Source organism: Apis mellifera, linkage group LG6 (genome assembly GCF_003254395.2).
Source record: "Apis mellifera strain DH4 linkage group LG6, Amel_HAv3.1, whole genome shotgun sequence".
NCBI lineage: Eukaryota > Metazoa > Arthropoda > Insecta > Hymenoptera > Apidae > Apis > Apis mellifera.
The window spans coordinates 15,461,621-15,487,191 of NC_037643.1; the positions used below are offsets into that span (position 1 = coordinate 15,461,621).

The 25,571-nt window shown below is 29.0% G+C and overlaps 4 protein-coding genes across 11 annotated transcripts; 2 read left to right on the plus strand and 2 right to left on the minus strand.

Moving 5' to 3' along the window:
• Positions 1–205: 205 nt before the first annotated feature.
• LOC409972 lies at positions 206–4,694 on the minus strand. The gene is made up of 6 exons (XM_006570673.2): positions 3,931–4,694; positions 3,408–3,583; positions 3,030–3,311; positions 2,940–2,958; positions 2,687–2,791; positions 206–1,355 (listed from the first exon to the last, which is right to left on the minus strand). Exons 3-6 carry the CDS (start codon positions 3,222–3,224, stop codon positions 1,309–1,311), a joined length of 366 nt encoding a protein of 121 aa, XP_006570736.1. The 5' UTR covers positions 3,225–3,311; positions 3,408–3,583; positions 3,931–4,694; the 3' UTR covers positions 206–1,308.
• A 689-nt stretch (positions 4,695–5,383) lies between these two features.
• Positions 5,384–7,778, minus strand: LOC100577805. Of its 3 annotated transcripts, XM_026441479.1 has the most exons (7): positions 7,699–7,752; positions 7,044–7,120; positions 6,613–6,796; positions 6,319–6,454; positions 6,041–6,190; positions 5,725–5,854; positions 5,384–5,586 (listed from the first exon to the last, which is right to left on the minus strand). In XM_026441479.1, the coding sequence occupies exons 2-7, from the start codon at positions 7,074–7,076 to the stop codon at positions 5,401–5,403; spliced, it is 819 nt and encodes a 272-aa protein (XP_026297264.1). In that variant the 5' UTR covers positions 7,077–7,120; positions 7,699–7,752; the 3' UTR covers positions 5,384–5,400. The 3 variants fall into 3 exon arrangements, with proteins under 3 accessions (XP_026297264.1, XP_016768006.1, XP_026297263.1); XM_016912517.2 differs by lacking the exon at positions 7,044–7,120 and having other exon boundaries at positions 7,699–7,778; XM_026441478.1 differs by lacking the exon at positions 7,699–7,752 and having other exon boundaries at positions 7,044–7,229.
• Positions 7,779–7,792: 14 nt separating this feature from the next.
• On the plus strand, positions 7,793–12,988 carry LOC409536 (arginine-glutamic acid dipeptide repeats protein). Of its 2 annotated transcripts, none has more exons than XM_026441471.1 (9): positions 7,793–8,131; positions 8,522–10,155; positions 10,469–10,571; positions 11,112–11,299; positions 11,397–11,770; positions 11,862–12,186; positions 12,313–12,397; positions 12,587–12,716; positions 12,830–12,988. In XM_026441471.1, the coding sequence occupies exons 1-9, from the start codon at positions 7,911–7,913 to the stop codon at positions 12,854–12,856; spliced, it is 3,087 nt and encodes a 1,028-aa protein (XP_026297256.1). In that variant the 5' UTR covers positions 7,793–7,910; the 3' UTR covers positions 12,857–12,988. The 2 variants fall into 2 exon arrangements, with proteins under 2 accessions (XP_026297256.1, XP_026297257.1); XM_026441472.1 differs by having other exon boundaries at positions 10,481–10,571.
• A 1,408-nt stretch (positions 12,989–14,396) lies between these two features.
• On the plus strand, positions 14,397–24,852 carry LOC412279. 5 transcript variants are annotated; one of them, XM_026441477.1, is made up of 11 exons: positions 14,397–14,511; positions 15,218–16,163; positions 19,822–20,105; positions 20,959–21,494; positions 21,842–22,104; positions 22,185–22,512; positions 23,154–23,285; positions 23,505–23,692; positions 23,833–23,976; positions 24,262–24,386; positions 24,473–24,852. In XM_026441477.1, the coding sequence occupies exons 2-11, from the start codon at positions 15,991–15,993 to the stop codon at positions 24,565–24,567; spliced, it is 2,268 nt and encodes a 755-aa protein (XP_026297262.1). In that variant the 5' UTR covers positions 14,397–14,511; positions 15,218–15,990; the 3' UTR covers positions 24,568–24,852. The 5 variants fall into 5 exon arrangements, with proteins under 5 accessions (XP_026297262.1, XP_026297261.1, XP_026297260.1 ...); XM_026441476.1 differs by having other exon boundaries at positions 14,421–14,532; XM_026441475.1 differs by lacking the exon at positions 14,397–14,511 and adding an exon at positions 14,542–14,630.
• Positions 24,853–25,571: the final 719 nt, after the last annotated feature.

Consider the following 25,571-nt stretch of genomic DNA (forward strand, 5'->3'; position numbering starts at 1 on the left):
CATTATTTAAATCTATTTTTCATCTAAAAGAATTAAATCATTAAGTAATAATGATATGATTTCTTGTTTTCATAAGTAGAATCCAAATTGTGAATTGATTTCTATCATAATTGGGCATTTAATTTATTGTATTAATTACAACATGCATATGTAAAAATATGTATCAAACTGCTAAAAAAAATTTTAAATACAATTAACACACAACTTATTAACGACATTTTATTTACATTTGTATATTTGTTACAGATGCACGAGAATAGTAATTGCGTCTATTTGTACATACATACATGTAACTTCAGTTGTATACGTATGCGCTCGCAGTATACTATATATTAATTATTTCATTGTGTCTTGATGATTCGGCCATATAATAATTGAAAAGTTTAATCAATTTGATTGTTTCTTACAACAAATTCGCAACAAAGATATTGCAATCTTGTTTGTGTAAATAAATTTCCATGCATGTACAATGCATTTCTTTTTGATTGTCAGTTAATAGGCTTTTTCTTTTTTTGATCCCACATCAAGTAATTGTACACTGAATATATATAACCTTAATCTCTTTTTCTTTCATTCACTCCTCTCTCTCTTTCTCTTTCTCGCTCGCTCGCTCGCTCGGTCACTCGCTCTCTCCCTTTCTTTCATTATTTTTCTTACTTTGTCTCACTCGTACATTTCTTCATTTTTATTTCTCCTTTTATTTCTTGACTAGCACAAAATTATTACACAAAGGATTAACAGTTGTAAATACGTAGTTAACGTTACAATTAATTTTCTTTCCACATTGACATCATTTTTTTTTTCTTCATTATTTCCGTTTGGTGAACTAAGTACATATAAGTACGTATAAGGACACGAAACAGAATCGCATATCCATCGCTCTTAACACGCAATGTTGCAAAGAAAGATATTTCAGACATTAACACTTCGTAATTTCACATTATGGAAACGATACCTAATTAAAATTTTAATACAAATTCGGGAACAACTACATACCATAAGTTGTAGTGGTACACATATATGTATACGAATATTACATTCATACATACGTGTATAGATATTCGGATTGACTAGAATTCTGATTAAGATATTGTAGAAACGTAAATCAATATTGTAGAAATTATTGGCAATTTATAATACAAAATTGTTTGTAAATCCAATAGCAGATAGGATCAAGAACCGACCGTTGACCGCGATTCACTAATTTCTTTTAATTTTGCATACACGAATATTCGTGTGATATCTATTATCTTATCAATAGGATTGGTTGCTCGGCAAAACATGGTAATTCTGGTAGGCAGCAAACAATTACGGTCTTGTGAAGCGATATCGGTACGGTGTCCAGGCGAATAATTCTATGAAAAGAATAGATATAATGATATAATAATATACTAATATTATAGTATAACAGCATGTTTTAAGCATGTGTTATCCCTAGTGGTTACAACGTGCACAATCGCGTCTCGATACACTATTTCACATATCTCTGTAATTTTCCTAAATGGATATACGATTTTCTAGAAAGATAGGTTATGTATATTTACTCTCTGAATCATTCCATATTTGTATCCGTATTATCATCATATGAAAAGAGTATCGAGACATTTTAAAAATAATTTGACACGATATTATGAATTATGTATGTATATAATCACATTAATAGATGTATGTATCGATGGATATATTCAAACTATGAGCGCGTTTCGATGACACACGCGTTAGTATGCGTCGTCACGCATGCTAAGTGATCTTATAGGCTGCTGCTACATGTAATAGCTGCGTAACTACAGGACACGAGGATAAGATAGAGGATGAGTTGAATGTCGTGCATGCGTTAATTATTTAACGATGAAAATGAACGAGGACGTCCTGATTGTTTCTCAGGGATCGAAGATCTTAAAGGAGATCTCGAATTAATACGCGTGTAATCCTCGTGAAATTTTCGAATGAAAATTTATATAACGCATACGTTTTTAAAATATGAAAATTGAGATATTCACTCATCCATCGAATTTTTTGTGTACATATATATTAATATTATTGTAAAATGCATATCAACCTGTGATACAATAATCGTTATAACAATAGTTACCTTATATTTTTACTTTCTTTTCTTCGCTTATATTATCTTAATATATATTTTACCTTATTATATATTATTCCACTACCTACGTTGTTCATTGCTTTTGTCTTTTGTAAACAAAACATTCAGTTAACAGGGATATCGATATGAATATACCGAACAATATGAAAAAGTTAAGAAATTTATCAATCGATGGAGTTCCAAATCTCGAATTCAATATAATAATATTGAAATATTGTAACACGAAAGTATAACGATAGCAAAGTTTTCGTTCCGTCCTCGAACATGGAATCATACACTATCATAAATAACACGTACACTACTATGAATATCCCAGGTTGGTCAATATTACGATTTTTCGTAGAAATGATATATAAATTTATCGTATTATAATTCTTTCGATGATTTTGTAGTTAAATTACAGAAACAAACGAATTTCCGGATAATCATGAGCAGTAGTGTAAACGAAATTTATGAGTAATCAGTTTGATGATTTTAGGTTAAGGAAGTGTGTCGCTACGAGAGCGATGCAAAGCTACAATGTTTGAACATGGCTGCACAATCGGCGCGTAATCACTAAATTCGATACGCTCTACGATTTACCATTGCTAGTGAAGCACGGACATAGCGCGTTGAATATTCGACTGCAAAATCCACGTGCACGACGATTCCAACCAGTGATGCTACCGATACCTTTTAATCTACTTCCTACACAGACAAATATTTTAATTATGAAAAAAATTATGAAGAAAAATAAATTTTGAAATAAAAATCTATCTAAAATATATCTTTTTTTCACGATATGCTTTTCTGATGAAATCTCTGCTGGCAAATAGAATTTTTTTTTTATGATTACCTTCACTATCATCACCTTTCTGAAACATAAAATTAACGTAATGAACAAATTTGCATTCGACAATATCCGTCTTGAACAAAGATTACAAACCTCCATCTTCCTTTTTGAAGCTTCCGAGATCGCCGTTTGTATAACGTCACTTACAAATTTAGTCGTTTCTTTCATTAATTCTTCATCATCTCTGAAAGCTTCTTTTTTTTGTTCTAGCGTCCCTGTAGTCAATATCTTTTCCCGTTCTTCCATGCTCCATTTGCAAGAAACGGTATTGTTACTTTCTTCAGTCATAATTTCTCCTTTAATGATTTCGAATCCGATTAATTTTCATTTGTTATATATTTAGAATATTTATGTAAAGTATACATCCTGTTGAAACTGCAAACATTAGTATATTTGTTATTAAAATAATTTAAAAATAATGCAAACTCGCTATACATTATTTTGTATTATATAATTATGTAATATATATACATAGATATTAAAGTGTATTGCTCAATTTGGCGCAGTGAAATAAGAAGAATCGGATAGTCTTTTTCCTTTTCTATCGCGTTTTCTTTCTTTTTCTTTTATTTCTACTATTATTTCTTCCCTCTTATTCCTCGTCCTTCCTTTCTTCTATTTTACTTCTATATCTTCCTCATTTCCTGCTATAAATAATATTAATTGAACAATATAAAATAATAAATATTATTAAATATTTAATTGTAATAAATATTATAATCTTATATTCCAATTTTATTAAAACATTAATATTTATCCTTTCATATTAACAAAAATCACTCCTTTTTTCTAAATAATTTTTTTCCATAAATAAAAAAAAATTAAAATTATAATTTTTAATTTTCAAATGTGCTCTTTTAATCTTCAATGAACATCTTATCATTATCTAATTGAAAATATTCGTCACAATTGATAAATGAACGCATAAAATATACCAAGATATTAATAATATAATGATTCCCAAAAAAAAAAAAAAAATATTTGTTTTACTTACATTTGCAAAAAAACATAATGAAAAGGTGATTGACCTTTCGAGCATAGATATCGAGCTACAGGTGGTGCGCATTCGTTCTACGGGGAAGATTGGAGACCGACTATCCAATGTCGGCATGCATCTAAATGGTTTTTATCTAATAATATCATGCTAGGATTGCTTCGATCTCACCCTAATTAATTTCCTTTCCAAAAACCTTTCCAAAATTCGAATCCGTTTCGAAGCGATTGATCCAAATCTTCAATCGGGAATTTTTCTCATTTCACATAGTACAGTATAAGAGAATATTTTCGATATTCCTTTTCTTGTTTAGATTTCTCGCTTTTTCTCTCTTTCGCTCTTTTTCTTTCTATCTCTCTTCCCTTCTTTCTTCCGCCCTCTTTTTCTCTCGTTCAACCGTTTTTTCCCCGTGACGTAGCAAAAGGTTATTGCGTGATGTGCTAAACTAAATATTAGAATTGATGCTAATAATGGATGATATTTTCCAGAAATAAGTGGCCGTACGTAGGTGCGAACGATAACGATCGATACGCATGTCCAAAATTGTGTTTGTTTCGCGGTACACCCGACCACCGATTCACCTCGTAACGATCGAACGTCTACTAGCCTCGGCTCCTGGCTCAGTTTGCCTGACTGAATATCACCCCGGGGAAACGTTACAGAGCATGCGTCAACCTCCGCGTGACTATTAACTATTCGTTTTCCAGTTGCGCGGTTCATCACCTTTTAGCTTTTAGGTAAAGTTATTTTTCAATGCTGTTAACGATACACTCTCTTTCACTTCATTTTCTTTCACTTTTTCGCTCTCTTTTTTTTTCGCCCCCCCCTTTTTTTTTAAATTTTCAAGCTTTTCCCATTCGTTCCTTCCATTTTATCTTTCTCAATTTGCATTTCTGTGTTAGATAAATGATAATTGAACGCGTTAATGAAGTCACGGTTTATTTTCGCCTATATCATTTCGCATTTTGGAAGACAGATACATACAAAATTAATAGGAGAGATACATGTGTAAAATTTTACTTCGAACATTTTTCCTTCGAAATAGAGAGAGAGAACATTTTGTTTGTTCTCTGCCAGGTTATATTATCGAAGTGCAAACACGATCGCGATAACAGCGAAAATCCAGCAAGGGTGAGCAAGCGGAGTGACGGTTAGGGAGAGAGGAGGGCTAAAGAAAAGAAGAGAAAAGGATAAGAAGAAAGAGAGAGAGAGAGAGAGAGAGGAGAGAAAGGGAGATTTCTAAACATAGTAAAAGATCAATATAGTTAGATATTTAATAATTTCTGTTTAAAATTTGTGTTATAATATATATCACTGTCATTCAAGATAAATATTTCGAGGTGTAATAATTTATCGATAACATAAGAAAAATTATTCAAAATACACATATGTTAATATTACATCAGTATGTAATATTTTATCGGTGTTATTTAAAAAATTGTAAAGATAAAATTAAAATCTAATTGCAAATTATTTTCTACCTTTCTTCTTTCTCATAGACACACGCATGTAATATAATTTCCAATTTTGTTGAATAATTTTCGCAGCGTGATTTCGACGAAAATTTTCTATCCTTTCTAGAAAAGCCTTCTTCTCGTTTAACTCCTGTTCCTCCTTTAATTGTTTGTATAAATTACGTTGTGTAATGAGCTGATCCTTCAACATGTAATAGATTTTAAAATTTTTATTGTAAATTTGATTTGTAAATATATATATAATATATATATATAATATAAAATAATAATATATATAAAATATATATAAAATAAATATTAAATAATATTTTTGGCTCACCTGAATAATGGCGTATTCGTTGTTGATACAATCTTTTTCAGTTAAAAGAGTACTTTTATACGTATAAAGTGATTCGATATCTTTGTCGTATTTTACCATTTCATCTAGATATAGTTTTTTCATTTTATACCTGTATTATATATAATTAAATGTTATATAACAATTTTTTTATACTTTACAATTACTAGTTCTAATATAATTTTATAAATATATAATAAAATATATAATAAAATATATAATAAAAAATATATTAAAAAATATATAATATAAAAATATATAATAAATATATAATAAAATAATAAGATCATCTTCTTACCGTTTCTTGTATAAATCGTTAATTTCCAACTGGTTTGTTTCGTGATTAGATTTTAAACGGAGATCGAACTTTTCGATTTCCATTTCCATGGATTTTACCTTTATTTTATTCTTTAAATTTGCATCTAAAATCTTGGACGAGAATTCTTCTCTAAAAGATCAAAAATAATTTTTTATTATAAAATGTTATTAAGTATTGTATGTATATATATAGAATAAATATATGTTAAATTATTAAAATTATATTAAAATTATATTAAAATATTTAAAATTACTTACGTTCGTTTTCTTAGTGTCTCTTTCAAATTTTCTTCGATATTCTTTTTCGCAAGTTTTATCGCTTCCAATTCTAATTCGACATTTCGTTGAAATTGCTTAAAATTTAAATTTTCTTTATGAAGAAGATTCTCCCGTTCTATGTCAAAAATAATACATTGTTCGTGTTTAAATCTTCTTTCAAAATTTATACAATAAAAATTAAATAAATAAATATATATATGTATATTTTAATATTTATTTTTAAATTATTTAATATTATTAACACGGATTATAATTACGTAGAAATTTACATACGTATCATTTCGTGTTTAGCTTCCTCAATATCGCACAATTTATCATTTTTATCCCATATTGTGTCCTTTTTTAGGTGCTGCCTCGCATTGTTCTCGATCAAATGACAAAACAACTTTAGCTTTTCGATCAGTATTTTCTTTCGTGAATAAAAATCTTGATCAATTCTCTTCTCGATTCCAACATACTGTATAGTTAGATGTTATGCATATTAGTTTATTAATTTCATTTGCTTTTATTTATTTATTATATATATTTAATTTATTTGACAAAATATAAAATTATCATGTTATGTTAAATAGATTAGAATTAGGATTAGAATTTTTATAGTAAATCATGATTAAAATAAAATATTATATCCAAAAATAAAAAAAATATGATGACACTTTAAATAATGAATTCACATTTTATTCAATTATTTATCAATTACTTACTTTTTTCGTGAATATCGTTAAACATTTATCCATTTAATCGATATTAATTTGATATTTCTTCTCTAAATTAATTAATCCTGTATATAAAATGCAATTAAACTAAATGTTTGGTTATACTATATACATGATATTTGCTCGTACATGTATAATGTAAACATACGTAATAAAGGTTTAAAGTTTTCTGTGTCCATAGTTACGAGTTGATATAGTTATTTTCATACATACATACATATATATATAACATTTTTTATGAAGAATATATAAAATAATTTAATAATAGTTAATTAAAATTAAATTAGTCATAATGACATTTATTTGTTTTGATTTAAATATAATAAATTTCATTTAAAAACATACTATTATGCAAAATAGAATTTTTTGTTATAAAGATCAAGTAAAATAAAATTTAATTACAAAATTACGTATAATTATTGTATATATTATATATTTATATAAGCAAGTTATATTTTATAGTATGATATAAATATGAATGTTGTATATATAGTAGAAAACAAATTTCGAGTTTAAAAGTACTTTAGAATATTTAATGAAATATAATATAGTATTTTAGAAAATAATATTATACTTCAATTATTAATGTTTTTTCTTCAATGTAAACAAATTATTAACTATACGCGAATTATAAACAACATACCTTATGTAATAATGCTTTGAACCTAAATTTTTTTTTTTCATAATCCATTGTACAATTGTTAATTGTTTTAGTTAAATCATCTGTCGCTTGGTTGCGCTAGTGTTGCGCTAGACGCTGGTGCTGCTACGTCGATGCGATTGCTAACAGGTATTAGTTGGCTTTAGATCGAAATATCGTTAAGTGTATAGGGAGTCGTCTGCGATATAATAAATATGGCGTACCGCGGTGTAAAAGGTTCTGATCCATTCGTATCAAAAACATCCCGAAATGAACGTTTTGCGCAAATGTCAAAACAAGAACAAATTATTCAACAAAAAAAGCTTGAAATACAGGCAAAAATGCAAGAGCAGAAAGCCAAAGAAGCTGTAGAAAACTTGAAAAAAACGAACGCGCTAGCTCCGAATTTGATAGAAAATAAAATGAATTCTTCCAAGTGAGTAGCTATTACGTTAATATCTATCTAAATCATTTCAAATATATCAGTGCATAAGTGTGTTAAAATATCGCAAACACTTTTATTATTTTTTTTGTAATTTAATCCTGTTATTCATTTAGCTTTATATTGTGAATGAAATATGTGTGTATATGTATGTGCGCGCGCGCGCGCTTGTGTATGGACATGTGTATAATAAATGTCAAAGTATTGCTAATAAATTTATTAAATTATAATATATTAGATACAATATATTTTACTAATAATTAATAATACTTTGTAAAATACTAATAATAATACTTATTGTGATTTCTTAGAAATTATTATTTGTTGATTTGATACTTTTATATATAATAATTTCTTTTAAATAGATTATATATTTTCTTCCAGAAAAGATGAAGATAAACCAGTGTCTCAAACAATTAATTTATTTGCCAATGATGGTAGTTTTTTGGATCAATTCAAAAAGATTGCAAGTAACAAAGGAACAGGAAAAGGAGAATTGATGTTTCCTTTGAAATTGGAAGAGAAGAAGGAAGAAAAAATTAAGGAAATTTCACAGGATAAGGAACGAAGAAGAAATAATGAGAGAAATAAAGATTGGGAGAATAAAAAAGAACGTAGAAGAGAAGATACTCATTGGGAGAAGAGTTCTGAGAACAGACACAGCTCTTCTTCCAGCCCGTCTCCGACTAGACGTCCAGCATCTCAAAGTCCAGAAGCCAGACGTTCATTTAATCAAGTAACCTCTAATGGACAGCGTATGCAGCACAACCATCCACAATTCATTTCTCGGAATGGAAATCTATCTACTGTTCCTTCTCCTGCATCACAACCTATGACACATCTTACCGGCGTACCATCACCTAATATGAGGAATATCGTAACCAATATACCTCCTCCGAATCTATCAAAGATGCCTCCTCCAAAAAATATGTGTAACACTTTTCCTAGACTCGATGATCGACCTGGAGATCCACGAATGCAAATCTCATCACCTCATACGATTCGTCCACCTCCACCTCCACCTCCACCTTTACCTCCTCTTCCTGTGCAACCTCCTGTTCCAAACACTAATATACCTCCACCAAATATTCACATGTCTCGAACAATATCATCCAATTTACAAAGTTTACCACCACCGTTACCTTCACCAAATCCATTAGCACCTTTATCATCTTCTTCGACATCATCAACATCGTCAACATCATCATTATTGTTGTCATCACCGCCTCCACCACCGCCTTTATTATCGTTATCTTCTTCTTCTGCTTCCTGTTCTACTTCCTCCATTATCTCCTCCTCATCCTCCTCTGTCACCACTTCTTCCTCCTCCTCCTCCTCCTCCACATTGATATCAACTGGCTTACAACTTCCCTCATCGATAACATCGCCGTCGCCATCGCCATCGCCGTCATCATCGTTATCGTCATCATCAGCGTCGTCGTTGTCAGCATCATCGTCATCGAACCAATTGCCACTATCTTCGTTGTCGTCTACGTTATTAGTGTCATCAGAATCAGACACCCGACAACACGTACTTTCAACCGGACCGCAGTGTGGTGTACCACCTCCAACACCATTGCAACCTATGAATTTACCGCCTCCAAACATTCCTCCTCCGAATTTGTTACCAACAATGACGCAAATACCACCAAGTATAATGCCAATTCCGGCGTCGCAGACAATTGTGGTCAGTGTACCGAACGCATCAAACGTGCCAAATGTTCCAAATGTTCCACCGCCAAATGTGATACCATCCGTAATGATGTCCGCTCCACCGCCAGTTCACAATGTGCCGTCGAGTATAAATTCAGTTCCACCGCCTAACTTGAATATTCCACCCCCGAATGTGCCGCCTCCCTCCTTGATCCAAAATGCTGGACCGCCACCGCCACTTTCTTTAATGTCAACCAGTTATCCCCTTCCTAATCAAGTCGCTCAGGTACCTATGGGACCACCTAACATACAAGTGCCACCACCAGTGAGGCCATTGACTGGTCTACGAGCCTCTGAGCAGCTAGGTACGATATGTCGATTATTTTCATTTAATTTCTTCATTTCGACGTATCGCCGCGTGTTTACATTCATGAAGAACAAGTTGTTCCCTATAAAAAAACGGATCACTTGTTCGCGCAATCCACAGTATGCGTGCGTGTGTGCGCGCGCGATACGCCGAATACAAGACAATCGTGGGCAAATACGAAACTTGCGAAAAGCAAAATTCGTGCAAGATTGATCTATTCGTGTAGACGAATATCGTGTTCTACACTACAGAAACAAAAACAAAAACCAGAGTTTTAGCGTTGTTACGCATGTCTGACAAAGGCTTCTAAGTGTGTCCCGTAGAGGCTGAGCAGTTGGCACGCATCGTCGCTGAGTGTGGGGATGAAATCGAACAGGAAGCGCGAGAGAAGAATGCCCAAGATCCTAAATTATGGTAACTACTGTCCTCACTGGTCTCCATCTGTAGTCTCTTAACGTGTCGCGTTTATCATTTACCACCATTTTCTTTATTTCAACTTATATATCGTTTCTTCTTTTTTTTTTTTTTTTTTTTTTAATTTTCAATATTCCAAATAATGGATACTATAATAATCAACAAAACTTGTCAAATAGTATCATGTTCCTTCGCTTTGTTTTTTTTTTATGAATAATGATATTATATTGATAATATTTAACGATACGTAAAATGCTTTTCTTTCCTTCTTATTATTTTATTTCTTTCTTTTTTTTAATAATGATATTTTTTCTTAATATAATATTTATTCTAATTTATTTCTTTCACGAGATGGAGATAATAGTTGAAGATTTGAATATTAACGAGCAAATAATTAAAATAAATTTATTATTTTTACACGTGCAATGCAAATTTACGAATCGTTTTCTTACGAAAGTTACTATATTTCTTTCAATCTAAAGGAATCTAATTTAGGAGACTATGTTACTCGTCAGAGTCTTAAGTATTATTTTAATCAAGGTTTCTGCACCAAAAGCAAAGTGCAGCCTATCTGCAGTACAGGGGATTGGTGGCAAAATTTCGCGCCGATAAATCCTCTAAGGAAAGTAAAAACAGTGGTGCGGAACTCTATTGTCCGGAGGAAGCTCTCAGCGACAATGACGATAGTGATCAAGGCCCCATTTCTAACAAACATATTTCTTCACAAGGTAAATAATATATATATATATGTATATATTGTACTTTAAATCTAGTCTAATCATGATGTTATGATTTTGATATTTACTTTATTTTTTGTATGAGCAGAAAAAAAGCGAGAAAGAGAAAATGAAGATAATTCTACAAAAGAGGATAATAAGGAAGAACGTAAACGAAAAAGACGTAGCCGATGGGGTGATCCAGATAATAAAGTGCCCATATCAGAAATAAACACGATAACCACTCATAGTAAACAACAAAGTAGTGGCAGTTTCTCGCAGCCAGGTATTGCAATTCCTGGACAAATTGGACAACCTGCTGTTATAATACCTCCTCCTAAAGTGCAACGTACTGAAACAAAAAATCCTATGTTGACTAAAATATCAAGAAACGATCCAGCTTTGATACAATATGCTCGACAAACTTTCGGTACTTTGGATCTTACAGAGGAACAATGGAAGAAAGCCGAAGATCATTATAAGGTATATGAAATTGAAATTATAAAATTTGACCTCGAATTCATCATTTTGATTAAATTTCTCGACTCACTTTTCATCATCAACTTTTATTTAGATAAATCTTCTGTATCAAAATTTATTAAGAAAACGAGAAGAAGTAAGACGTTTGGAAGCACAGGGTAAACACAAATATGAATATGATAGTGATGAAGAAACGGAAGGTGGTACTTGGGAGCACAAACTTAGATCTGCCGAAATGGAAGCAACACAAATGTGGGCAGAAGAATTAACAGCGCAAGCGGAAGGAAAACATCATATTGGCGATTTCTTACCGCCAGATGAACTTAAGAAATTTATGGAACAATATAATGCAGTTAAGCAAGGGAAAGAACCTGATCTTAGTGATTATAAGGAGTACAAACTGAAAGAAGACAATATAGGTGCGTATTTTACATGCGTACGCGTGAAAATATGTATTTACGCTCACACATATGATATAATATAATTTTTTAACAATGTATTCAATAGATTAATTATTAGAATTTATATAAATTTTAATTGTTTAGGATTTCAAATGTTACAAAAACTTGGTTGGAGCGAAGGACAAGGATTAGGTAGTGAAGGCAATGGTCGCATTGAACCCATTAATAAGTAATTCATTCTTATATCGTTCTTATAATCTTTATATTACTTTCAGGTGCATGTAAGTGATAATTATCTTTTCTAGAGAATTTTTTTTCATTATTATTATTCGATTTTAAGCTATTGTTTTTATTTTTTTTTGTTTTATTTTTTATCTTTTAATATTAATTTTTTAACATCTATTATTTTTTTTAACAGAGCAACTAATAGATTTGATAGCGCTGGTTTAGGCTCTGAAAGACCTGATGGTGTGTCCAGAGATGATGATGAATTTGATGCCTACAGAAAGAGAATGATGCTTGCCTATAGATTTAGGCCTAATCCTTTGGTAATAATACTCTCCATACGTGTGAAATATATTCAATGATAAATATAGAATAAGCGTTCTTCTTATATTTATAATGTTAATAAATTTTTTTCATTTTTTTTTTTTATTTTCAGAATAATCCTCGACGACCTTATTATTGAAAAAAAAATTGATAGATCATATTTATGGCATTATATATTAATATTTTCCATCTAGTTGGAAAAAAATTGTCGTTATTTTGTATATTTGAAATACTGTAAATGTAATAAGATTACAGTTATAAACCATGTTATGCTCCAAATGCGTGATAATATAATAAATAAAATCATAAATTTGTTTCTAATTCTTGTATCTTTTCTTTTTTTATTTTATATACCTATATTAACATTTAATAATTATATTAATTATTTCATAAGTTAATATCAATTATTACTATTCAATTTAATGAATAATAATAATTTAACTGTTAAATTTAAAATAAATTTAAACGTTAAAGTATACATAATAAAATAATATAGAAAAATTTAATAATTATTTATATAATGTATTCAATAGTTATATTATATTCATAGTTCACGTTACGATGGAATATTGCTTGTCCATTTTTGAGCAGGCAAGGATAATTGACTAACAAGCAGATAAATAACCGGTTCGTTCACTTTAATCGCTTTTACATTACTTTCATGTGATTATCCAACTTATGAGAAATATTTTAATCATTTATATAGTTTTTAAATTCATCATATCATTTATATATTTATTTTTTTATACATAATTTATACACATATGCACATGCACTCTTTTTTTCTCCCTCTCTTGTTTCTGCTTCCTTCTCTTTGCTTACCTTCACTTTTACCCGATTTCTATCTTTTCTATTTTTTGACCAAGTTTTCCAAATTATTTTATTTTTAGTTTTATACGCATTACATTTTTCTTTATTTTTAATTATTTCATTTATCTATAATCTTAATATTTTTTTGCATATTTTACTGCATATTTTATATCGATGTGCCCTGATAATCATGGAATGTACATTTCACAGTAATATCAAGTATGTTCTCGTTTCTCGATCGACAATTGTATCGATACTCGATCAAGGTGAAAAGTCTGAAACATTCTCTTAGAATGTAAGAAACATTCTCGAATTAATCATTTTACATAAATTTTTCTTATTATTACGTTTAAAAAAATCTGAAATATGAAGTTGGATTTAATTATAATTGTTTTATTTAAAAACAATTTTCGTTTAAATTAAATTTAATTCGCAATAAATTAATATATTAATATATAAATTAATACATTACCGTATTTATAATTTTAATATAATTGTTATATCATTGTACATAAATTATTTGTGATTTTGACGAAAAAATATTTGTATTATTATAACATATAACCATTTCGAAGAATATTGATGTGACATAATTACAAGCTAACGTATTATAACACTCTACTACTTATCTTCGTTTAAAAAGATAAAGTTTTTTTTAAAGCTGTTCGTCGCAACTGACCGATTAAGATTTATGTGGTAGTAGAGGAAAGATTTTTAATTCCGGATTGCTACACTTCTTTCATTCTAACCGAATGTTATCCCTATTCGTTTCTCGTCACCTGCACCATCGATCGGAAGGGGGTATGGGGAAGGGAAAGAAAGAGAAGGGAAGTGAAGGGAAAGGAAGGGGAAGAAGTTGCAACGAAACGGAACAGGGAACGAATTCAAACGGATCGAATCGTTTCAGATCGGATCACAGCTTTAACAGAGGGAAAGGACGGAAAGAGACCAGAATGGCCGGTAGATCAGTGGGGAGAGGCATAGGTACTCTTTCAGCGTAGACACGTATGTAACGTGAAAGTAACTCTTACAATTCAGCGGTGATCGGGTACTTCTTGGTGCTTTATGGTGTCGGTAGTCTGGTTGCTTGTATCGAGGTTAAAGTACGCTGCGTATACCCGTATATCGTTGTGTATTTTATTCGTTATTTCAGGATATATATGAATGACGAAGTGAAAAAAAATATAAGAATAAGAAAGAATGATAGACAGCCGTCTCATATAATGTAAACTTTTTGTCTGTCAATTCGTTTCGTATCAAAATAATACACTTAGGAAGAACAAGGGAAACAGATAGATTGTTGAACTTCGGTAAAGAAGGGAACCTGTTTCGTTAGCGCGAACGAATAATACAATATAATTTAAATTCAATAGAATTAAATAAAGACACTGATTTTTCCCGTGATTCAATTATATGCGTATAAATTCATCGATTCGATATTTTTTTTTATTTTTTGTTTTTTTTCTACACTCGTAAAATATGTCGTGTTACGTTTCTTAATCTGTCAATTTTGGTTCGTATCTCGAGCGAAAGTCGTTTCTGAAATATAATACATATAATACGCGTTGATATATTTATTTAATTTATTTTTTTCTATTTTTCGCCCGAATTTTTATTTATCAATATTCGACGAAAGAGAAATATTAATTGTATTATTTAAATGTTCGTCACACGTATCTTTCTTCATCAGGGAGATGTATATGAAGATAACAATCGTATGTCGTTCGATCAAGGTGAACGGACATTAAAAAGAGTGATATAAATGGAACGAGTAATGGTTTTATTATAAAAACATTATAAAATCAAGCTATGTTTATAATTTCTTATTTTCATATGTGATCATTGTGCTGCATGAATCTGGAAGAAAATTGTGATCAACATACATATTTGTTACAATAACAAATTGCTATTGAATTATAAATGAATAATCATTAAAGAGAAAAATCGTGTACATCACAACAGCTGTTCTATCTTTCTATGTGATTCGTGCTTCGATTAAATTAATATACAATTTGGACTATAAGTTGAAGTTTTAACATTTTTGTGTACATGTTTAAATCTTAAACAATTTGAAGATCGTTTAGTGTGAATTTATTTATTTCTTTTTTTTTTTTTTTTAATACATTAACAATAAATGGATGTTCGGCTTAAAAAGAAGAAAGAAAACTTGCATGCAAACAGCTAATCGAAATTAAGTGATCCTCGTCGGGAGTGTCGTTGGTACGTGAATTTTTAAAATCGCGTATTTTTTATTTCGTTCCGTTCTTCATCTCTGCCCTACTCTTTCTTTCTTTCTCTTTATTTTCTTCTTCCTTCTCTTTTTCTTCTTCGTCTTCGTTTTCTTTTTTTTTTTTTTTTTTCCTTTTCCTTTTCATCTCCTCCTCGATTGATATCCATTATTTTGTTATATTCCATTCGTCCTTATCTTTCATATTCCTTCAAATACTCTTCGATTGTTCGATCATGAGAGAAGCCGTAATACTTACCACATGTCTACTGGGTATCGTGTTCGCTGGAAGTCCTAGACTACCCAGGACCTCTGCCGATGAACGTAATACCCGCAATGTTAGTAACAATGGAGGCAACATCACTGGAAACACGATACCGGTACCTAGCCGCAATTCTCAACGAAATAGGTAAGTTGTTATAAAAAATAGTCAAGTTTATCAATATTTTTTTTTTCCGAAATATTGGAATTGAATAAATACTAAAATAAATTATGGAATATACTGAATTATGGAATGGTTATATATTTAATCTTTTGTTAGGTTTTTACAGTGTCTAATTTATTGATCGATCATAAACGTTTGATAAAATTAATTTTTTTATAATTTTGAGAAATTTAACATATAGAAACATAAAAGAAAAAAGAATAATTGTAATATTTTGAATATATAAATATATTCTAGATTATATATGTAGTGATGAGAAATAAAAACTGTAACTGAATAATTATTTAATTTTTTAGTTAGAAATCTTGTCATATATCTCTTATCGTATAAAATAAAACATATGATACGATTTTTGTTAAATATTCTTTTTTTTTACTTTAATTATGATATATAAATTTTTGTTATAATGATTATTTATAATCATGTAAAAAAAAAAATAGAATTAATTCTTTACTTTATTTTTTTTTTTTTTAAATTTACTATTTTGAAATATGTACTCTTGATTTCTTTGTTACATTAATTAATTAATGCTATGTTAAAGATAAAACAAGTTATTTATTTATCATGAAATGAATACAAATGATGGTAATTCAGATATAATTGACTTAATACTTTAATTAAACTTTAATCGTAAGAAATTAAAGCAAGAATTTCCGCTATTGTCTCAAACAGGTTTATATTCACCTTTTTCTCACTTTCTCTTTTCATCCTCTCAATTCACGCGGTATGTAGTAGCGTATATACCATCTATAGCATACCACTATAAATTGTTGGGTCGTGTTGTCTCACGTTATGTTGTCGTTCTTTTGGTTCATGTTAGACTTTCGCTTATGTAATTTCGCAGAACAACGCGAAAGGTTGGTTTTCAATAGTAACAGCAAAAATGCTCAAGAATATATATATATATATATATATATATATTTTTTTTTTTTTATCACTTATGTAAGTAAGTTACATTTTATGAATTTTATCAAAACATCTCGATTGTAAACATTACTTTCCTTTTTTTAGAAATATAACTTGTTGATTTCCATCCTTTTTTTTTCCCCTTCATATTTCAATCGCATTCTACTTTATTACAATTATTACATTGTACTTAAATTCTCACGATAATAACATTCAAGTTAATTATTATTTTAGACGCATAATCTTAAATCTCCTTTTAATTGTGATAAATATTAATTAAAAATTAATTTAAGAAAGATAAATTTTTTTCGTCGTAATATTTAATTTCAATATAAATAATTCTAATAATTCATTGTACTTCTACATCTTTAATTTTCGATAAATTATTCGATTTCATTATTCGAATCACGTTTCATTTAATAATCTAATTTAATGTATTCTCAATGTCAATGATACGATTAATGATTTCAAAAAATCATAAATCATCAAATGTAATGATGAATCTATGAGAAATGTGAGATAAGTAGATAGCTATTCGAAACGAGGGCATAAAAGGAAGGACATAAAAGGAATGCAAACAGAAAAAGAATTGATCGCAAGGATAGAAAGGACGATGCGGAGCTCTAGTTTTCCTTCAGTTGCGTAACAAATCTGTAAGATCTACTTATAACAATACGGTTGCGCAACGTTCCTCGGAAGGAACAAACGATAATAATGTAACGGAATAATTTATTGCCTCATATAAAAAAAACAAATAATTCAATTTAAATAATCATTTTTTCAATGTTAAGGAAAAGGAAAGACTTTTTTCTTTCTTTTTTCTTTTTTTTTTTTACACGTTGCATTTTTTATTATAAATAAAATAAAATATAATACTCTATGGATAAAATAAAATCCTTTAAAATCTTATAATCACTGATTGGATTTTAAATATATACATTTTTCATCAAGATTATCATATTAGTTCGTCAAATATTTTTCACGAATTATCAATTTAGGTTAGGTTTTAGTTTTCGTCCAATTTTTTAACACACGAAGATATATATAACGAAAGTTTCATGATTTTTTATCTTTTCATATCACTTTTCAATCGTTCTGTTAAATTTGTCACAGTATTTGTTTCATAATTTGTTGGCTTTCTTTTTTAACCTAACGGAAGGAATTATCACTCGTGGAATGTCACCTGTTGTAAACTCCCGCTATAATTCCGCTTCCAGCTTTCAACTCGGTTGCTAGTTTTTGCTCATCCGTTTCGCTTTAGAATACTTTTACACGAATAATTCTGATAATATCCATGCCCACTTTCACTGTATGCTCATTAAAAATGTTTATTTATGAAACAATTTTATATATATATATATATAGATAGAAACAGTTTAACAAATCATAATAAAATATTTGTTCTATTGTATTATAATTTATAATCTAAACAATAAATAGTAAAATAATATTTCCAATATACAATTTGCAGAATATTTAAGAGAAAAATTATTTTCATTCGTTTTTCAATGTAAAAAGGAATATTGGATAAAGTACAAGCTTTATCCTTTAAAATTATTTTAAATAGATTGTTATGCACAAACATATTTCCGCCTGATGAAGTTACAGCAGTTGAGATATTTTTAAAAAATATAAATGTTTTAAAAATTTGACAAACCTTTGATCGTACGTTACACACATTCTTTTCATTCTACTGCAAGCAAGTACGTACACATATTTAGGTTTTACAGAATCATAAGATTCGAAAGGACCGTAATAAGGACAGAGAGTACGACTATTGACCTACCTGCGAACTGATTGCGTAAAATTACATGGTAAGAGAGAAAGGATATATCTCTGCAACTCGTTTTAGGTTCAATTTTATTTTAGATATGATATTAACTTATGAAAAAGTGAAATATAAATTATTAATATTGTATTATCTATTGGAAAAGATTAAGTTAATAACTTTCTTTACAAGTAATCAATATTCCCACGCTGTCATCAAAGATCTCAAAAAAAAAATTAATCAATAAATATTTATTTCCTTTTTGCAAATAAATCATGAACTAAGTTTTATATACATCATCAGTTAATGGATCATGAATCACTTAATTTCTCACGCAAAATTTTGAAAACTAATAAAAAGCACACTTGGAAAAATTTAATTTTTCACTGGAAATATGAAATCAAAATTATACATATCGAGAACATATATGAATTTATGTTTTTAATCAAAAAGTTTGTATTTTTTTTTTTTTTTTTTTTTTTTTTAATAAATGATTTTCAAAAAGCGAACGTATCTGAAGCAACGTGTCGAGATTCGTGATACGAACTCTGTAACCGATTAAAAAAAGTACACTTTCACTTCTGGTCCACCACGCAAGTAGTACTTAAATACTTATACATACGTACATCGATATCTATAGACACTCATACGTGTATATTGAGCCGTCTTTTTGACTGTATGCATTTTAAAAAAAATAACAAACAACTTATAGTTGAAATAAAAATGCTAATGAAATATAGGTAGAAATAGGTGATATAATATAAGATAATCAATATAACATGAATAATGTAAAAAAAAAATATACGTTAATAATATAAATCTTTATTATTAATTCGTTCGTTCTGTTTTTTTAATAATTCTTAATTCAAATAAAAAAAAGTTTTTAATTGAAACGAAAGTGTATTTCATTATCATGGATCGTTACATTATCTTATAATTTGTTTCCAGAGAGCAATACCTCTTCAATGTTTTCGAAGTAATAGTTTCGACGTTGGAATCGAAATTACAACGAATCGAAAACTTGGATAAGGCGGTAGAACATTTGATGAGAAGAGTGGAAGCTTTGGATTCACGTGTCAATGATAATATTGATAAAACTGATGCTGTTATTACGAAGTTAAGAACATTAGATCTAAAGCTTTTCAATTCTCATACAATTGAATTTTCTTCGACTGAATCTGCATTTTCTGCAAGAACGATCGATGATAAAAACGACAGTGAAATTAGAAGTGGTATGTATGTATGTATACGCAATGCAGATAAATGAAATATATCTATAAATAATATACAATTAGATTATTAGAATATTTATCAACAATAAAAGCAAAAATTGCTGTTAATTCTATATATCGAATATATATATATATCCGTACTTTAGAATCTATTATGTTAAAAAGAATCCTATGATGTATGTTCTACATAACCTTAATTTGTGAATTACGGATAAAGTAAAGTGGATAAACACGATCGATATTATAATCCGTTCTTTTTTAAATTTTTATTCTTTGAGAGAATTTAAAATGTATTGTTGTTTAAGTGAACGTATATATAAAGTGATATAAAGTAGGATTTAAAGGAGAAATGTTTTAAAATGGATTTGAAACTATTCAAAGAATACGTAGAATGTTCAAGTGAATGTTCAATAAAGGCGTGTTTTAACATGTATTGAGACACGAGGCAAATACTTCAAATATTTTCTTTAATTATCCACAATTTGAAAACTAATATATAGGAAGTACATTTATATGACTTTTTTTTATTTATTTTGTCATATAAATTCATCGTGTATAAACATGTATTTGTGAATTATCCTTCATAAATTAATAGTTATTAATTTTTTTTCATATATATTATATATTATGTTTATAGATATACATATATGCACATGCCTATATACAATATCCTGTTTTCCCAAATATTTTTTCTTTTTCTTATTTCTCTTCATCTTTTTCCCACACTTTTATCTTCTTGCTAATGCTTCTGCTTCTTTTCTTCCTTTGTATTTATCTTTCGTTATTCAAGTTTATTATATATATATATATATGTATATATATATAAATTTAAAATCTAATCTCGGTAAAATAGGCTCGAAATTGCAATCGATTCATCAAAAACGAGAAAATCCATCGTCGGAAACACTTGGCGAAAAATTATTATCGCTCGATCAAAAGGTGTCGGACATAGATAATAAATTGATCGATTTGAAACACCAGTTGGATAATAATTTTTTACAAAATGACGACATAAATGCCGAAGCCAGTGAAAAGAAGCCGGTTAGCATGAGTGTAATTGAGATAACGAAAGCGATGAGCAACGAAATAATAAATCACATCACGATCGAGATTGAAAATTTAAGGCAAGCGACCAATAATATGGACAGAAAATTACAATTCCACGTCAATTTAGTCTCTGATCGTTTGGGAACCATTTATAACATGATGACAGACGTGCACGATGCAATATTAGTAAGAGGTACTACTAACACTCGTTCACCGTTCAACATTACAACAACGACAACTACCGAACCACCTCCGAAACAAAGTAAAATAGATCGACTGGTCGAGCAAATGTATCCAATGTTGACCGTTTCGGAAAAGATGGACGAAGTTTGGAATATCGTAGTAAGCTTAAACTTATTTTAATTCGATCATATTTTTACACGTTTTCTTTCAATTAATCGAAAGTCAAGGAAATAGATCTCGTAAAATAATTCGTTCGTGCATATAAAATATTTCGTGTACGCGAACGTACGTACGAAATATGACGTAATTGCACGTCATGCCATTACATTATTAGTTACCATTATTTTAAATCTATCTAACACATATTGTTTGTATTTTTTTTTGTGTACTTGCAAAACGCAATTCGCAATTCTTTTTTTTTAAATTTTATTCATATTTCAAATTTGTAACTTTATTTTCTCAAATTCATTTCGAAATTCGGCGAATAAGAATATTTTTGTCAACAGGTTGGTACGAAAAGTTCGGTGGACGATCTTTTGCCAAAATCTGACGAATTACTTACGCAAACACAAAGGCAAGAAAGGGCGATTAACGAAATTCATACGGATTTAAGATTGAAGACAAACAAGATTATTGAAAATTTGGAAGGGGTTGAGAATAGATTGCGGAAACAGGAGGATGATGTCGCTAATTTCGCTCAGCGTCCAATTCCCGCAGAATTGCTGCTCGATCCTACGATCGATCGTCTCGTTGAATATGATTCCAACAGGTTTTTTCCTTCTTTTCGTGTGCAATAAAATTTTGTTACTCATAATCGATCTTAAAGAATAAATTTTTTTCAATCTGTAGATACGTCGGTCTCACCGACGACATCCCAGGAGAGACAACCGTACCACCGGTGAATCCAACTACGATCGTTTCATCGGTATCGATGTCCATTTCATCCTCGACTTCGTCGAATACCGTCTCCCTCAATAATATCAATAATTCGACCAACGTGACCGGTTTCGCGAATTTCTTCAACTCCACTGCCAGCCCTGGAATAACGTCGCCCTCGAGCTCGCAACGATCCTCGTCCAAAAATCGTGGCGTTATATTTCCAAGTGTAAAAAACAAGCCAAGTCCAGCAAATTCAACATTTAACACAGATGGATTTCTTAGTTACAAGGATGTTAAGGTAAACACGAGTTTATTCCATTGATAAATATATTATGTCAATAGGAATGAAAGAGAAAATGCTTATAATATATATATATATATATATATACGTACACATAAAATGAATATTTATGTGTCACACATATATTGTTCATGGTTGAAAATTTATTACGTAAATTGATTATACGTATGTTTGGGGGATTTTATTTAACCATTTTATAGTTTTTTACGTGATTAGTTGTCTCGAACTATGAATAGCATATAAAAGTCCATGTACCACTGTGATCATTCACATATTATTGAAATACAATTAATGATGAATTTTTGTAATAAAATTATATGTACTTATTAAATAGCAATGATTATATTATCACTTTTTTTTTCACGGATACTTAAATTTATTATTATTTTATACTTAAACCAACATTTTAGATTATTTTTTTCACTTCTAATATTTTCAATTGCAGGTACATTTTTCACGATTATTACAATTACAAAGTAAGAATTAAATACATAGGAATTTTAATGAAAAATTAATGATGATCTGATATAATGGTAATATTTATTTGGAAGATCTAAGAAGAAAAAATTTTTTCTCTCAATGTTTAATCGATATACAATATACATTATTTATGTATCATATCTTGTTCAATGTTATAGGGTTACTCGTGCGTTGATTTATTAAATGCAGGAATGAGAGATAGCGGTGTTTATTACCTTCAAATTCGCGGAACAACTTACTGGTTTCTCAAGGTTTATTGTGAACAAGATATTGCTGAAGGAGGTTGGACAGTAAGCAATTCATTTAAAGAATTTTTTTAACGCGTTTTATATACAATTTCTTGAAATTATAATGAAGTATATAATAATAATAATAATAAATCATTCCAATAATGATTGATACATTCCTTTTAATTTATTTTCTTCTGATCATTCAGATCAGGAGAAATTCTATTTGATATCAACTCTCATCAAAGACAACTTTCATTGATTATTTTTTCTTTTGCATAGGTCATTCAAAGAAGAGATGATTTTGGAGAGCCAAGAGAAAATTTCAATCGTGATTGGGCGGATTATAAAAATGGTTTTGGTGATCCTGCTAGAGAGTTCTGGCTTGGCAATGAAAATATATATATGTTAACGAATAACGAGGATTACATGCTCAGAGTAGAACTTGAAGATTTTGAAGGTAACAAAAGGTAAAAAATAACAATAGCAACTGGACTGGTTTTATTTTATTTTGATAATTTGAGAAATACTTGAATCTGTTCAATTTTTAATAATTACATTTTCGAATATTTTGTATATATATATATATATATATATTTTTTTTTTGTAGATATGCGCAATATTCTCACTTCAAAATCTATTCAGAGGCGGAATATTACAAATTAGAGATTGACGGTTATGATGGAAATGCCGGTGATTCATTGAACGATCCTTGGTATGGTTCAAACAATAGTCCCTTCTCCACATATAACAGGTGATAATTCTTTTTCATTTGTTGAATAATATATTTCGTAAAGTTACATATGAATTTAAATACAATCACATGTAATATTGTGTCTTGATATGACTTTTTATTAATTTGAAACTTGAGCTAATTTATACAGCAATTGTAAAAATTATTGTGAATTATATCAAAAGAAATTTTGTATACAAAAATAATTAAACAGATATATAATGTATGTACTTTGAAAGAAATTTGATATTTACATAAATATATATTTAAAAGGTGACAATGTTGAATCGAAATTTCGTTTTACAGGGATAATGATAGATCATCGTTGAATTGTGCTTCCATGTTGAAAGGTGGCTGGTGGTGGAAATCGTGTGGACGAGGATTAAATGGTCTTTATTTGAACGATCCTCAGGATCTAACTGCTCGACAAGGTATATATGCATGTATATTTATATTTATATTTACGTATATAATTGTTCACAATTTAATCTATTAATAAAAAATTCTCTTTTCAAAGGTATTGTATGGTTCCGTTGGAGAGGTTGGGATTATACTTTGAAACGTGCTACGATGATGATTAAACCGAAAGGGCCAACAACAATAACGATATAGAGGCTTATATAAATTTTTCTAGAAGAATTATAATACGTTTATAGCGTTTCGTATCAATGAACACAATTTCTTACAGTTACCAAATATGTATATTTTTATATACATAGATATATATATAAGAATTTTATAATAGCATCGGAATGGAATAATGTTTCAGAGAATTTTCATTATCTCTACAGATTTTTATCAAACGTATTTTAATTATTTTATACTTATTTCAATGAAATTATTTTTTTCGATTCTGAGAGATTAACAAAAAATGCAAACAGAATAATTAAGCATAATTAAATATAAATATAATTTCAAAACATTTAATTTTTTTGAAATTTTTATAAATATTTTTCATAAGCATAAAGTGAAATAATTTATGCTGGTTTTTATTTACTTAAATATTTAATTAAATATGTAAAATGTGAATTATAATTTATAGATTATATTTCAAGATACTTTAAAAATAATGGAAATTTAATCATTTCGTGATATGTAGTTTTCAAAGTTAAAATTATTACTATAATTGCTACTACCACTGCCATTGACATTGCTATTATTATTAGTATTGATGCTATTATCGATTCTTATATAAATCGAAATTCATTTTGGAATTAATTATTTACTTATAACAATAATAACAATGGTAGAAAATCTGCCATATTTTATAAAAGCGATCGTTATTCGTAAAATTTTCTATTGTAAATATGTGCATACCATATATTATAAAGATTAGTTATAATGATATAGATATTTGATAACTAAAAAGTCATTTTTGATCAAGTAATGGTCGATTATACAATAGAAGAAAAAATTTAAATTGTAATTGTTGTTAAACGATTGAATTGCTCAAGTATAATTCAAAAACTACAACAAATTATTAACGATCCTTTTTTACATTAATAGTTTCAATAAGTGAATTTTTTTTCATTTTCACATCACCCGTCGTAATGAATTTTTTTATTGTGTATTTTGTATTTTTATACATGTATTTATATCGTCTTCATAATGTGAAT